The sequence below is a fragment of the Oncorhynchus kisutch genome, linkage group LG15 (assembly GCF_002021735.2).
Source record: "Oncorhynchus kisutch isolate 150728-3 linkage group LG15, Okis_V2, whole genome shotgun sequence".
Classification (NCBI taxonomy): domain Eukaryota; kingdom Metazoa; phylum Chordata; class Actinopteri; order Salmoniformes; family Salmonidae; genus Oncorhynchus; species Oncorhynchus kisutch.
Genome location: NC_034188.2, coordinates 66,701,170 through 66,716,932, shown reverse-complemented (window position 1 = coordinate 66,716,932; position 15,763 = coordinate 66,701,170). Strand labels below are relative to the sequence as shown.

Below are 15,763 nucleotides of genomic sequence, written 5' to 3'. Positions count from 1 at the left end.
ATGATCTGCCCTAAACATTCATATTCATAAGCCTTTAATAACTGATCTAAAAAGTTCATCACATTATAATTAATCCCAAGAGTAAATACTATTATCTAAAACATCTCAACTGCAGTATATGCATTTAAAGTTACCGAGATTTCCAGTGAACCTGAAAACATTGGATTCAAACAGCTGAATCTAATGTGGATGACAAAATGGACAAAGCCAAACATATGATGTTATTTTTAGCACAAATCGACAAATACATGTTTTAGTTCCACAGTGATATTTTTCCCAGTTTGCTCTGAACTATAAACATGAATAAATTGAATCACTCCACCTGCCTGCCCTGGAAACTGCATGGAGCCCATTTCATTTGCAATGGCCTCCCACGATTTCCCATTTAATTGAAAATAATTAATGAACAAATGAGTTCCCTGCTGACAGGCTATACTGTACACTTTGAAAGGGCAACCCAAGAATGAATTTTAGACCAGGAACTTGACTTGGGTTGCCTGAGCTTTCACTGGTAATAAGAGGGAAATCAACCAGTGTTGGGATGCACTGCATTTAATCAGTGGACTTGAAGAGGTGGTTGTTTTGAGTCGCAGTTGAAAGGCCGAGAGTTCATTTGAATAGACACACATAGGCCAAACTAATGGCTTTCCTGCTTCATTACCTTAGTCTGCTCTTGCAGTGCTGAAGGAGTATAATTCAATAAATCTCTCTCACACACACACATCTATTCTCAATCACTCTCACTATCCAAAAGGAACTGTTTTTTAATCTGGTGTTGGTGCATTAGAGAAATGGTATTTCTAAAAGCCTTTCCAATTTGATTTCCAGATTTAAACTGTGGGCTGGCTATCATTGTGGTGTGAATAATCCCCTGCACCGTTCATTTACCCAGTCATGACTGGACTCTGATATGTTCAAATGAGAGTTCCTCTTGGTGAAGTGCTGAAGATAACAGGATGATTCATAGCCTTTCAAAGGAGGTCACAGCTTCCTGTGCTTTTCTGACAGGAATTTGGGATCGCCTCTACTCTGGCAGTCAGGGGCTGAAAGCCAAGCATCCTGGTTGGAATGCAAAATGAGCTATGGATGCAGAGCAAAGCATGTCCTCACAACTCCTAATCCTACACTCCTTTTGCAATTCACCATTTCAGAATTTTGTCTATTTTTTGGATAAGAATGGAAAAGCACCTTTTTGAGAAATAAGATCCCAAATCCCTACCTGTGAAAGGTTTCTCCTTCTACCCTCCTAAGCAGAGAAAGCAATTTACAAAAGGTAAAAATAGCTTGCCTGCAGGACGCCAAGGTGTCTTTGTGCATGAAATGTCAAGAGAACGAGCACTGAAATGTCACAATCAGAGCCAAAGTTTATACCATTATACATTTCAAATGAAATACAAACCATTGCAGTTACATTTACTGAAACACACGTGACAACATCTGAAACACACGTGACAACATCTGAAACACACGTGACAACATCTGAAACACACGTGACAACATCTGAAACACACGTGACAACATCTGAAACACACGTGACAACATCTGAAACACACGTGACAACATCTGAAACACACGTGACAACATCTGAAACACACGTGACAACATCTGAAACACACGTGACAACATCTGAAACACACGTGACAACAGAAAGGGGCCTACAAATATATTCATAAACATCTGGATTACTGGGGTTCGCACCAAAAACAGGATGCTAACAGAAAACAGGAAGGAACATTGGAAGATGTGGCAAATTCACTGAGAAGAAAACAACGAGACATGAAGGTTAAATACATTCTCTTCCCTCCATTCACCCCGTTTCTAATTATTGAGCAAGAGCCTGAAAGAGCAGTGCTCCTGATTGCAGCTGCTTGGTGCTGCAGCGAGAAGCAAATCTTCTGTTGTTAATAATATTGAAAGTGACCAAAGCTACAAGGTCCTCAACTGTGTTTCTGTGGAGATAATGGCTTCCACTGTTGAGAACTGATTCTAAGTTCAACATGTCCATTTGACAGACACGCTCCCTTTCTGTCTAAATTAAACTGTATCTTAATTCCAGCATCATTGCACAAGACAGTTGGCAGGCAGTGAAATGGCATATTGTCAGTATGCATGTTTATGAACTGATCTGTGAGTCACATCATCATGACATTTGTATGGAGACAATATTGTTAATTAAAGCTACACTTAATGAGAACAAGTGTTTGATATACACATTAGGAACACCTTCCTAATATTGAGTTGCACCCCATTTTGCCCTCAGAACAGCCAAATGTTCGTCGGGGCATGGACTCTACAAGGTTTTTAAAGTGTTCCACACGGATGCTGGCCCATGTTGACTCCAATGCTTCCCACAGTTGTATCAAGTTGGCTGGATGTCCTTTGGGTGGTGTACCATTCTTGATACACAGGAAACTGTTGAGCATAAAGTACCTAGCAGTGTTGCAGTTCTTGACACACCGAAACCGGTGCGCCATGCACCTACTACCATACCCTGTTGAAAATCACATCAATATTTTGTCTTGCCCATTCACCCTATGAATGGAACAATACACAATCCATATCTCAATTGTCTCAAGGCCTAAAAAGTATTATTTCACCTGTCTCCTCCCCTTCATCTACACTGATTGGTTGATTTAACAAGTGACATAAGGGATCATAGCATTTCAGCTGGATTCACCTGGTCATGAGGTCTATGAGGTGGTCCTAATGTTGTTCACTCAGTGCACAGTACTGTAGTGTGGGGATACTGTATATGCATTAAACATTTTGAACCACAAACAATGGGTCACAGGAAGATGTCACAGGAAGGTCAAAAAGATCATCAAGGACAACAGCCACCCGAGCCACTGCCTGTTCACCCGCTATCATCCAGAAGGCGAGGTCAGTACAGGTGCATCAAAGCTGGGGCCGAGAGACTTAAAAACAGCTTCTATCTCAAGGCCATCAGACTGTTAAATGGCCATCACTAGCACATTAGAGGCTGCTGCCCTATATACATAGACTTGAAATCACTGGCCACTTTAATAAACGAAACACTAGTCACTTTAATAATGTTTACCTATCTTGCATTACTCATCTCATATGTATGTACTGTAATCTATACTATTCTACTGTATCTTAGTTTAAGCTGCTCTGTCATTGCTCGTCCATATATTTATATATTCTTAATTCCATTCCTTTACTTAGATTTGTGTGTATTGGGTATATGTTGTGAAATTGTTAGATATTACTTGTTAGATATTACTGCACTGTTGGAGCTAAAAACACAAGCATTTCACTACACCCGTAATAACATCTGCTAAACACGTGAATGTGACCAATATGTTTGATTTGATGTTTGTTTTTTTGGACCATATAGATATTTGGGATTTGTTATAAGAGGAAAGATTGTAGAAGAGAGATTTATATTTACGTGGCTCATACTTTTCACTTGTATAATGGATGAAGACAAACAAAATATATTGTTTACTTTGAGTCTGGTTTGTTTTCTATTTCCAGGTGAATCAAGGAGAGCTTTAACAGTTCTACATAGTGGATTATAGGCTATTCATCAAGGAGAGCGATGTTACTAATTAGTTCTGGAGATTGAGCTGCACTTTCTCTGAAGTACCATATCACAGCATCATTAATTAGCACATTCAAATCACTTCCTTAAGATACTGTCATAATCCACACGTTACATGCTAGATGTTATATGAATTGATAAAGTCATACAAAAACCCAACAGTCAAAGTAAAATAATAACACTGCTAGGAGTCCTTGGCTCTGACATAAATATGTCATTTGTGGCAAATGCATTTCTGGGCTGTGTCTGGCGTTCTTTGCTATGCCTTTCCATCAAAAGTGTGCGCCATCCGCTGGCTCTTGTACACGCCTCCCATTGTGGCAACAAGGATTTGCCACTGCAGGAGAGAGGGAGGGGTTATGAGACAGGCAGGAAACTCTCTGCCATGAAGATACAGTATGCCACGGGGAAAACAGAAGTACAAAGAAGAAGTAATGCACTGGAAATATACTGTAAATACAACATACTGTTTCTTTGTGGTGTAAGGACATACAAAAAGTCCTAAGCAAACAATAAGATATTGGATGACAAAAAATAAGCTGTGTGCATGTACTAAGTTAAAGCTTGTATAGAGGGAAATATCTACAGTAGAATACTGTGGGCTTATCACTGATAGTGGTATCCAGTATATTCACCAAATGCAGTTCACAGGGAACACAAGTTACCCAATTCAGCAATATTTCAAAACTGTTATGAGTACTGCTTTAACAACACAAGTAAGTGTATTTATTTGGTCAAAGGAAAAAAAATCTTTGAAAAAGTCCTGTAGTTTTGATGATTCATAATGCAATCCATACTCAAGGCTGAATTTCAGTGGGATTCATTCACAGGAGGCTGCAGAGGGGAGGACGGCTCATAATAACAGCTGGATTGAAGTAAATGGAATGGTATCAAACACATAGAAACCATGTGTTTAAGGTGCTCAATGCCATTCCATTTATTCCATTCCAGCCATTACTATGAGCCCATTCTCCCCAATTCAGGTGCCACCGGCCTCCTGTGGCATTCATTTAGTAACAGTGAAAGAACTTGTCAGCTGCAGAGTTTCCTCTGCCAGCACAACTCCTGCTTGCTCGCTGAAATGTATTCCTACTCCCTGGGTGGACAAGAGGAATCTCTCGTCAAGCCTTATCCATCCGGCATGAATCTGGAATCAGTTGGATACACCCTCCTCTGAATTCATGTCCTAGATACAGAGTGGATGATTCTCATGATTATATTCCTGCTCAGGACCCAACACATACAGACACAGACAACATTACCACCCCTGAGAGACTCATACCCCAACGATGAGCCATTTCACAGATTTTTATGATTCTAAACCACATATTATTTGGGAACATATTGTCTTCAGATGTTGTGAACATTCCAAGCGTGTTCTCCATCCCCAATTTCTTATTCTACAGATTAGGCTGAGAGGGAAAATATTCTCCCTCAAAGGAAGAAGGGAAAGATCCAAACAGACTAAGTATGTGTGGCCAATCAACTTTGTGCCTTGCTGTGCCTTGTGCCACTCTGGGCACGTTGATCCAGGCGCAGTGAAGTCCTCCTTTTCCCCCGACGCCTGTAATACCTGCATGATGAGAGCCAGGGCGCTGGCAGCTGCAGCAGTCACACTCCCCCCACAGCACCCCGCTCCCAACCACCCTCCCATCTACTGTGCACACACACAGTCTGCTGAAGCTCTTTAGAGCCACCTACTGCATTCCTGACTGTACAGCAGTGTTACTACTGCTTCTCTGCTCTGTGGGTTGTACTGAGAGTGATGTTTAGAACAACATGAGAGATTGCAATCGTAGGAGTTGATTGAGGCATCTAATAAACACTATGGCAGATGGGATGATTCTAATTAGACTGAAGCTAAACATAGTATGGTGACTAATTTTAGACCCAGTCATAAACCCAAGTGTTACTTTCCTTACACATTTGAAAGTCCACTTTAGTGTATTTTGGGTACAAAGGCAATTGTTACCGTGTCTGGGAGGATTGCTGATTCTGGGAAACTCAAAGAAAGTATTCCCAGTTTCCCACAACAACATCTAAACCTAATCAACCAGAACAGCACTCTTTGTTCAGCACTCTAAATCCAATTAAGGTTGTTTGGACAGATATCTGAATAAAAAATGTACCATGCAAAAACATAGTTGGTACTCAGCCAAACAAGATTGCTTTCCATTGGGATAACTATGCTCTTCTTCACAGCAGCACAGTGAGCAATCATCCCTCCCTAATAGCATGATGTGATACTGTAGTTCCCACTGTGGAAACTGATTATATCAATCACACATCATAAAAACACTTGGTGGAAAATGTAACAAGTCAGAGGAAGGGCAAAGACAGTAAGACATACGGGACTTGGAGATCAACTCAAGGGCAAGTTCTAAGATTATGCCTTAGTGGGCAGTCAGAAATGTTTGGGCTGTTTCAAAGATTGCTTACTGCAATTGTATATGTTTAACATTAACTCAGGCATAATCCATTGGGTGGGCAACATGACATTTTGGGTGGGCATTGCCCAACCCTGCAGCCCCCTATAGCCAATGTTTATCAACTCTAGAGGAGAGCTACAGAGAGAATACTCAAGAAAGAAAATCTAAAGTTGAATGTTGAATGAGTTTACTGTACGCATATGAAGCTGGAGGAATCTCTAGCCAGGCAAAGGCATTCATGTTCACATCCACTGTTACATTCCAACACTACACTTGAATAGTTATATGTGCCCAAGAATGGTTTTGTGGGTTAAATGTGTCCTCCAACATAGAAAACATCTTAACATTAGACTTATGGAAATATACAAGGCCATCCCACTGAGCAAAAACTGGTTGAATCAACATAGTTTCCACGTCATGTCTACAAAAAAAATCTATGTGATGTTGAATCAATGTGGAAAACTGACTGGATTTTAAAAAAGCCATAAACATAAGGGAATTTTGTCATTTTTTTCACCCAACTTTTAACCTAAATCCAATTACATTATATATTTTTGTGGTTTTATCGTTAGTTGACAACAACCAAATATACAATCAAAACTAGTCGTTGAAATGAAGTCTGTGCCCAGTAGGATGGCTCCCTAACACTGTGCATTTTGAGTGCTGCCATGGAACTTTTCATAAAGTATGGCGACATCCTCCTTAGTGGATAAAAGGTTCAATACAAACAGTAGCATAATAAAATAAACACTCTAGATGAAATCAAAGCATCCATCTGAAGACATACCACAGTGATGATTCCTAAGATGACTGCTGACAGAAGTGATCCATTCTCCATGCTCACTCAATATCAGGACGGCTGTCCACTGTACTCTCCACTGTATTACTGCACACATCAATTAGCACAGAGGCCTCTCTTTGTGTGTTTCCATTAATACCAAATTGTGTTCACACAAAGTGGTCAATCACTTCACTGCATAGGTAAATTATGCAATTAATCCATGAATGGGTCCCCAAAATAACCGTCAAATGAAAGTCCTTGCATTAAATGCTTTTTGTTCTCCGTGTCTTGTTTGGGAACATTTACAAAGGCATTCATTTCTTTAATTTAAAAGGTAAAAAAGGTTACATAAATACAAAAATGTATTTCTTTAATTAATCCATGAATGGGTCCTCCATTCAATTAATTTACTAAAGGGATAGTTTCTATTTATATATGCAAATACAATTTCCTGTCTGTCACATTAGAGGTCTGCTTTATTGAATTCTTCCAGATCTGCTTTTAGTCCCAGCAGAAGGGATGTATAAATGTACAAATAACTGTATCATTTCATCAGCCTTCCAGGCGCAAGCATCATTGACAGAGAGATGGCATAAATTCAACAACAGCTTGGTAAGGTTTTCAGGTCATGTGAGGACAAGGTACTAAAAAGGGAGTTTTATTTTCTGATAATACAATGCTCCCTTTGATATAGCCACGACTGAAACATGATATTGAGATTACTTCTCAATACAAAATGGAGGCCTTCCGAAAATCCCCATCATGCTGGAATGTGTATATTGGACCAGGCTACAGCAATAGCCTCAAAGCACAAGGCACAATGACTCAATAATCAAAACTTAAGGGTAGCCTAAATGTGCTTCCATCATCATTACTCTGATTCCAACACAGGCTCAGTGGTAGGCTGAGAAGATCAATAGACCAAAGCTAGACAGAGATAGAGCTCTTCTCAGTAGTTACTGCTTCATGTTCTGTTCTCAGCACCACAAAAAACAGCTCTATTATCGTCACTCACTGTCTGTTTGCTCTAACACTGACAAACGGCTTCAACTCGCATGCAATTGGATTCATTTTGTGTTAGCCATTCAGCAATAGGCTTCAATGTTCTCTAATTTGATAGGAAGTAACACAACGGTAAAATCTCACATGGATAGAAGCTTGAGACATTTACCTGCCTTATACCCCATAGTTTTAGTTTACCTCTGAAAACTATAGGCTATACAGGAAAGTATTGGATTATTCAAGTAATTAGGACGAGTCAAAAATTCCCTTTCAAGTACTTTTCTTTCACCTTCAAAGGAATGACACAAAATATATAAAAAATGAATTTGCAAATGGTTTATACCACCAGCTAGGTCCTCAGCAGCTTGCCAGCAGGTTGCATTCCACATTATCTACTAGAAGTCGTATCTGTTCGTCTCCAGTACCCTACATTTGGCAATGGTAATTAATTGACCCATTATTAGACCTGTATGTGTTCCATATTGTCACCAAACCAGCCTCGTCTCTGTTCACTTCAACCCAAAGAATTGATACACCTCTACACACATGGTGTATCATTACCATGAATCCAAAGTTTATTGTGAGCAGAGAAAAATGGGTGAATGTGCATCAGAATTGAAATAACATAGTATCCACAGAGTTTAAGACATTGGTCTTATATTGTAAATTATAAATAGATAAAACAGGTAGCTAGGTATACAGTGAATGCAGTAGGTAGGTATATGTTAATAGAGCGAAATGGAAGAAAATGGAGTGAGTCAACTGGTTGTCCACTGAGTGAGGCCTGCCTCCATAGTGTTAAGTTAGTAGCCTAGTTGTGGTTCACTTCCACCAGAAGGTCTTTGTTATTCCCACCAGGTGTCCATCCTCCGTACCCTCACCCTCTGCTTGTAATGGTACTCCTTCAGGTGTTTCTTCAGGGTGTTGGGGATGGGCAGCACGTTGATGCCGTCGTAGGTGGTGCAGCTGCTGATCACCGCCCTGCACACGTGCTGCAGGCTGAAGGGCAGGGTGCGGTGGATGGGGTTGGACAGCAGAGGCTCGAAGAACATGCAGGAGTTGGGGTCCTTGTAGTGCTCCAGCAGACCTGTGACGGTGGGCGCATGGAAAACACTGGGGTCGTGCACGTCGAAGCTGAAGTTGTGGTTCCACTGCTCGATGCGGGCGTGCAGCGAGCGGCCGTAGCGGCGGAAGCTGACGGAGAAGAGGTAGTCTTCCTGGGCTGAGTCACGGAGCAGGAAGGTGCCCTCTGGCTTACCCTCCAGCAGTGTCTCGGCCTCATAGCGGTCCATCACACCCCAGTAGCAGGGTAGGTTAGTGATCTGCAGCAGGTCAGGCACCAGACAGTGGATGTAGTCGATCTGGGTGTGGATGCGATAGCCGTCCTGAGTAGGGGGACCCTCAGCCTGGGGCACAACAATTTTGATTGGCTGGAGGCTGGCTGTGACCTCAGGGTCAACCATGGGGTCAGGCACAGAAGCAGCTTCACAGACAGGGACCAAGGCAGATGCTGAGGCAGAAGAGGAGGAGGCCACGGCCACCACCTCATCCAGAGTGTCCAGACAGCTCTGCAGCAAGAGCTGGTGCTGCTGTTGCCTCTGGAGAAGCAGCTGCTGTTGCTGGTGAATGGTAGCTCTGTCATCCCCTGCAAGCTCATTCATACCATGGGCCAGTTTGGGCCCCAGCTTGTACAGAGGGTTGATTTGGGCCGTCACCTCAAACGTGTGGATCTCTGCGTTGGGCGGCGGCTCCACGCCTTGCTCGATGCTGATGCGCCTGCGCTCTCGCAACCGGTCATCCACATCCTCCACGACGGCGGCCAAGTTTGAGGCAGAGGCACTAGCGCTGACCACCAAGGTGTCCACTACGGGAGGTGTGGAGATGGGGGCTGTGTGCTGCTTGATGAGGTACCACTTCTGAGCCAGCTCGGTGCCTGCAGCGAAGGGACAGTCATCCAGCATGAGTTCAGTAAGGTGGATCTTGCGGCGCGAGGAGGACCCAGCCCCAGCAGCAGCAGCAGCAGCTTGTGGCATGAAGACCTGCTGAGTGGAACTGGACGACGGAGTGTTGGTCTTTATGGGGAAACACTGCCCCATGGCATCCTGGATCTTTTGGCGGAGTGTGCGACTGCCACCTGCCCCCCTGCCCTCAACCTCACTGGTTGGTGGCTCAGCTGTCCCCTGTGCCAGCCTGGCTGTCCCCCTGTCCTGGCTGAGTGAAGTGACCCCCTCCAGGCCCTGCCATCTCCTGCCCTCCTTCAGTGGAGAGGAGGAACAGCGGTCCCTGGGCTCCAGACCAGTCAGCAGGTCCCCATACTCAAACCCATCGCTGACAGGCCGCTCCCCAGCTTGCTCATGGGACGTCTGGCTTTTCTTTTTTCCTCTTCCTACCTTTTGCCCCCCGCCGGCATCTCTCCTCTCCTCAGACCGGCTCTGTCTCACCTTGGGACGGGCGCCCCGCTCCCTGTCTTTCCCACGATCACCCGACTCCTTCGGTTCAGACATGACAGGTTAATTATGGGCTGGAATAATGGTAGTTGCAGTCGGGGTCAGCTGCAGGGAAAAGGTGATTTGTGGCTGTAGTCAGTTCTCAGCAGCAAGCCCTCCCATTCAGAATCTTCCCAAAGGCTGTCAATAGCATGTCCCATGAATCACTGTCACAGTCACTTGGGGCTACAAGAGAAACAAAAAACAGATTTTCTCTTAGCTGCAGCAATTAGGGGTAAACGATCATATGTACATTAAATATAACTAAGGCCTATAAGCAAGATTTTTTTTAAAGCATGCCAGAAAAGATTTGATCACACTAGACTTGTCAACTGATTTCTACAAGAACGAGGGGATGTGATTTTTTTTTAAACTAGGATAAAATTCATAAAATGTCTTTAAATTAACAAAACATAATGTCAACTTTTTTCAAACATTGAAAAGGTATTTTTGCTGCACCCTGACAGCAAAGACTATCGGTTGGTACAGTCAATAAACTATATTCATTGTCAATAACCCATCTAGTAGATCAGGGGTTCTCAAAGTGGGGTCCGGGACCAGATCTGAAATGAATATTACTCACAGATTAAATTAATTTTGGCCAAGGATCAGTGGAATAAGTCGAGGGTGTAATAGTTTTTTGCTTTGTAATTTCACTCCACTATTACTGTAGATAAAGTACAAGGTCATTTCCTGGAATTACAGTACAGCTCCTTTAATCTACAATTTACGCTGGGCAACATGGGCCTGGAAGGCTCACAGGGATATTGGTATCCACAGTACTCCACCATTTAAACATTTTTCAACTCAACACTTCTTGTATTCCCCTTACAATGGTTTTGAACATAAACGCACTAGAATACCTCACAATCAAATGCCGACCGTCCCAAGAGAATTATCTTCGGTTATAGCCACAGCTGTGTATATTCCCCCTCAAGCCGATACCGTGACAGCCTTCAAGGAACAACACTGGACTTTGTGCTAACAAGAAACCACAAATCCTGAGGCCGCATATATTGTAGCTGGGGGTTTTAACAAATCAAATTGAAGGAAAACGCTACCGATGTTCTATCAACACATTGTCTGTAGTAATCGCACTTCAAAAACTACAGACCATTGTTACTCTACCTTCCAGGATGGCTACAAGGCCCTCCCCCGCCCTCCCGTCAGCAAATCAGATCAGGACTCCATTCTGCTCCTCCCTTCCTAAAGGCAGAAACTCCAACAGGAAGTACCCGTGCTAAGGTCTATCACAGCTCATCTGACCAATCGAAATCCACACTTCAATATTGTTTTGATCACGCGGCTGGGATATGTTCCGGGTTGCCTCGGAGAATTACATTGACACTGAGTTCATCAGGAAGTGTATAGGGGATGTTGTTCCCACTGTGACTATGAAAACCTACCCAAACCAAAAACCGTGGATAGATGGCAGCATTCGCGCAAATGTGAACCGCCGCATTTAACCACGGCAAGGTGACTGGGAATATGGTTGAATAGTGTGGTTATTCCCTCTGTAAGGCAATCAAACTGGCAAAACATCAGAAGAGACAAAGTGGAGTCGCATTTCAACGGCTCAGACATGAGACATATGTGGCAGGGTCTACAGACAATCACGGATTACAAAGGGAAAACCAGCCACGTTGCGGACACCGACGTCATGCAACCGCAGACTGGGATATGTTCCGGGTTGCCTCTGAGAATAACATTGACGTATACATGGACACTGAGTTCATCAGGAAGTGTATAGGGGATGTTGTTCCCACTATGACTATTAAAACCTACCCAAACCAAAAACCGTATATAGATGACAGCATTCACGCAAATGCGAACCGCTGCATTTAACCACGGCAAGGTGCTGGGAATATGGTTGAATACAAACAGTGTAGTTATCCTCTCTGTAAGGCAATCACGCGGATAACACAGTGCCACCGACGCAACCCACTCCCAAGGACTGTGGGCTCTCGTTCTACGTGGCTGACATGAGTAAGACATTTAAGAGTTAACCCTTGCAAGGCTCCTGGCCCAGACGGCATCCCTAGCCACGTCCTCAGAACATGCGCAGAGCAGCTGGCTGGTGTGTTTACGGACATATTCAATCTCTCCCTATCGCAGTCTGCTGTCCCCACTTGCTTTAAGATGTCCACCATTGTTCCTGTTCCCAAGAAAGCAAAGGTAACTGAACTAAATGACTATCGTATTGTGGCACTCACATCTGTCATCATGAAGTGCTTTGAGAGACTAGCTAAGGATAATTTGACCTCCACTTTACCTGACACCCTAGACCCACTGCAATTTGCACCCCAATAGAGCCACAGATGATGCAATCACCATCATACTGCACACTGCCCTATCCCATCTGGACAATGTAAAAATGCTGTTCTTTGACTATAGCTCAGCCTTCAACACCAATGTACCCTCCAAGCTCATCATTAAGCTCGGGCCCTGGGTCTGACCCCTGCCCTGTGCAACTGGGTCATGGACTTCCTGCTCCCAGGTGGTAAAGGTAGGATACAACACCTCCACTATGCCGATCCTGATCAAGTTTGCAGATGACAACAGTAGTATCCCGATTATCAACAATGATGAGCCTACAGGGAGGAGGTAAGGGCCCTGACAGAGTGGTGCCAGGAAAATAATCTCTCCCTCAACAAAACAAAGGAGCTGATCGTGGGAGCGAGAAGAGGGAGCACACCCCTATCCAGATCGATGAGACCGCAGTGGAGAAGGTGAAATGCTTCAAGTTCCTCTGCGTACACATCACTGACAACCTGAAATGGTCCACCCACACAGACAGTGTGATGAAGAAGGCACAATAGTGCTTCGTCAACCTTAGGAGGCTGAAGAAATTCAGCTTGGCTCCTAAGACCCTCACAAACTTTAATAGATGCAGAATTGAGAGCATCCTGTCGGGCTGTATCACCGCCTGGTAAGGCAACTGCATCGCCCTGCAACTACAGGGCTCTCCAGAGGGTGGTGTGGTCTGCCCAACGCATCCCCGGGGGCACACTGCCTGCCCTCTAGGACACCTACAGCACCTGATATCACAGGAAGGCCACAAAGATCATCAAGGACATCAACCACCGAGCCACGGCCTGTTCACCCCGCTATCATTCAAAGACGAGGTCCATATAGGTGCATCAAAGCTGAGACAGGTGTTTTTCAGTCTCTCTGTCTCAAGGCCATCAGACTGTTAAATAGCCATCACTAGCCAGCTGCCACCTGATTACTCAACACTGCACCTTAGAGGCTGCTGCCCTATGTACATAGACATGGAATCACTTTTCACTTTAATAAGGTTTACATACTGTATTTTAGTCAATGTCACGATGACATTGCTCATCCTAATATTTATATATTTCTTAATTCTATTATTTAACTTTTAGATTTATGTGTATTGTTAGATACCACTACACTGTTGGAGCTAGGAGCAGAAGCATTTCGCTACACCTGCAATAACATCTGCTAAATATGTGTATGTGACCAATAAAATGTTCATTGTAAATTTTGCCATGAGACTGCCTCCTGGGAAAATGTGTAGAATTGCTGTATTTGAGGTTTAAAGCTGCAACAACAAAAAGTCGCTCCGCTCCATGACAAAATATGTAGAATTGAGGAAATTTGCTTTAAGCCTAGAAAATGTGTTAATTTAAAAAAATAAAACTGCTAAAAAAGTTCCTTCCCAGGGGTAGAGACTTGGTTCATCCGAACATGCAATGCCAAAGTCATAGTAAATCTCATTGTATGCTATTTTTTCTCACTCCAGTTGTGTTCTGATTATGTGGCGGTTCCTGATGAATTTGCTATGACAAATGGGATTCCTGGCTCCAAAATGCTTGAGAACCCAAGAAGATAACTGACTTACTCCCTTCCTTCCTTCCTTGATAACGGAGATGACGCAAGAGTTATTTTATAGCTGGATGCGATTGAAGCGGTGCCCCTGGCTAGCCAGTTAACGTTAGCTAGCTAAATGGCTATGTAGCATTAGCCTAGCATCTTCTGAAACGTCACAGGAATCACTATTTTCTTTAGCAAGATGCGTTAGCTTACCTTAGACAAAAACAATATATATTTGTTTCATAACAAAAACCCGTTGTCAATGTGCTAAAAACGAACTAAAATAGTTCATGATAACGGAAGCAAGTTTGCTAGTTGAGCTAACACAGAAGGCAACATCAAGGGGAAAAAAAGGTTCACTCAAAAGTATTACAAAGGAATGTTCGTGAAGTCTCCTTATTTGACCGTACTGTTATACTGTAATGAAAATGTGATATCATTTTGATCACATCAATTTACTTACCATGAAAACTTCGTTGTTGTTCTCTCCAAAAGCTAGTGAATAAAACCAGGAAAAGTTCACCACCCGGAAGTAAAAACAAAAATCAAAGTAACTCTATGTAATCTATAACACAGGACATTTCAAAGCAAACGTATTGAAAATGGATTGGTGTATTATCCAGACGAAATGTATGAATGTACATGCAGTTCATATATTGTAGTTTGTAAATATTGACTTACTGAGTCTCCTGATGTTGTTGACTAACTGACTAGGCATGTAGTGTCCTGGAATGGAATGTACTGATGGCACCATTACATGCAAAACATACACACTTGTAATTCATACTCATAGGTATGATAAATCAGAATGACCTATGATAACGCTGTATGTAACTGTTGCAAAGTTTCTTATATAATCCAGTTGAAGTCAGAAGTTTACATACACCTTAGCCAAATACATTTAAACTCAGTTTTCACAATTAATGACATTTAATCCTAGTAAAAATTCCCTGTTTTAGGTCAGCTAGGATCACCACTTTATTTTAAGAATTTGAAATGTCAGAATAATAGTAGAGAGAATGATTTATTTCAGCTTTTATTTCTTTCATCACATTCCCAGTGGGTCAGAGGTTTACATACACTCAATTAGTATTTGATAGCATTGCCTTTAAATTGTATAAATTGGGTCAAACGTTTCGGGTAACCTTCCACAAGCTTCACACAATAAGTTGGGTGAATTTTGGCCCATTCCTCCTGACAAGAGCTGGTGTAACAGAGTCAGGTTTGTAGGGCTCCTTGCTCGCACACGCTTTTTCAGTTCTGCCCACACATTTTCTATAGGATTGAGGTCAGAGCTTTGTGATAGCCACCCCAATACCTTGACTTTGTTGTCCTTAAGCCATTTTGCCATAACTTTGGAAGTATGCTTGAGGTCATTGTCCATTTGGAAGACCCATTGGCGACCAAGCTTTAACTTCCTGACTGATGTCTTGAGATGTTGCTTCAATATATCCACATACTTTTCTTTCCACATGATGCCATCTATTTTGTGAAGTGCACCAGTCCCTCCTGCAGCAAAGCACCCCCACAACATGATGCTGCCACCCCCGTGCTTCACGGTTGGGATGGTGTTCTTCAGCTTGCAAGCCTCCCCCTTTTACCTCCAAACATAACGATGGTCATTATGACCAAACAGTTTTATTTTTGTTTCATCAGACCGGAG

The 15,763-nt window shown here is 42.9% G+C and overlaps 1 protein-coding gene across 2 annotated transcripts; it reads right to left on the bottom strand.

Moving 5' to 3' along the window:
• Positions 1-6,164: 6,164 nt before the first annotated feature.
• Positions 6,165-14,833, bottom strand: LOC109905732 (suppressor of cytokine signaling 5-like). Of its 2 annotated transcripts, XM_020503271.2 has the most exons (3): positions 14,782-14,833; positions 14,564-14,595; positions 6,165-10,449 (listed from the first exon to the last, which is right to left on the bottom strand). In XM_020503271.2, exon 3 carries the CDS (start codon positions 10,279-10,281, stop codon positions 8,623-8,625), a length of 1,659 nt encoding a protein of 552 aa, XP_020358860.1. In that variant the 5' UTR covers positions 10,282-10,449; positions 14,564-14,595; positions 14,782-14,833; the 3' UTR covers positions 6,165-8,622. The 2 variants fall into 2 exon arrangements, with proteins under 2 accessions (XP_020358860.1, XP_031646727.1); XM_031790867.1 differs by lacking the exons at positions 14,564-14,595; positions 14,782-14,833 and adding an exon at positions 14,314-14,516.
• Positions 14,834-15,763: the final 930 nt, after the last annotated feature.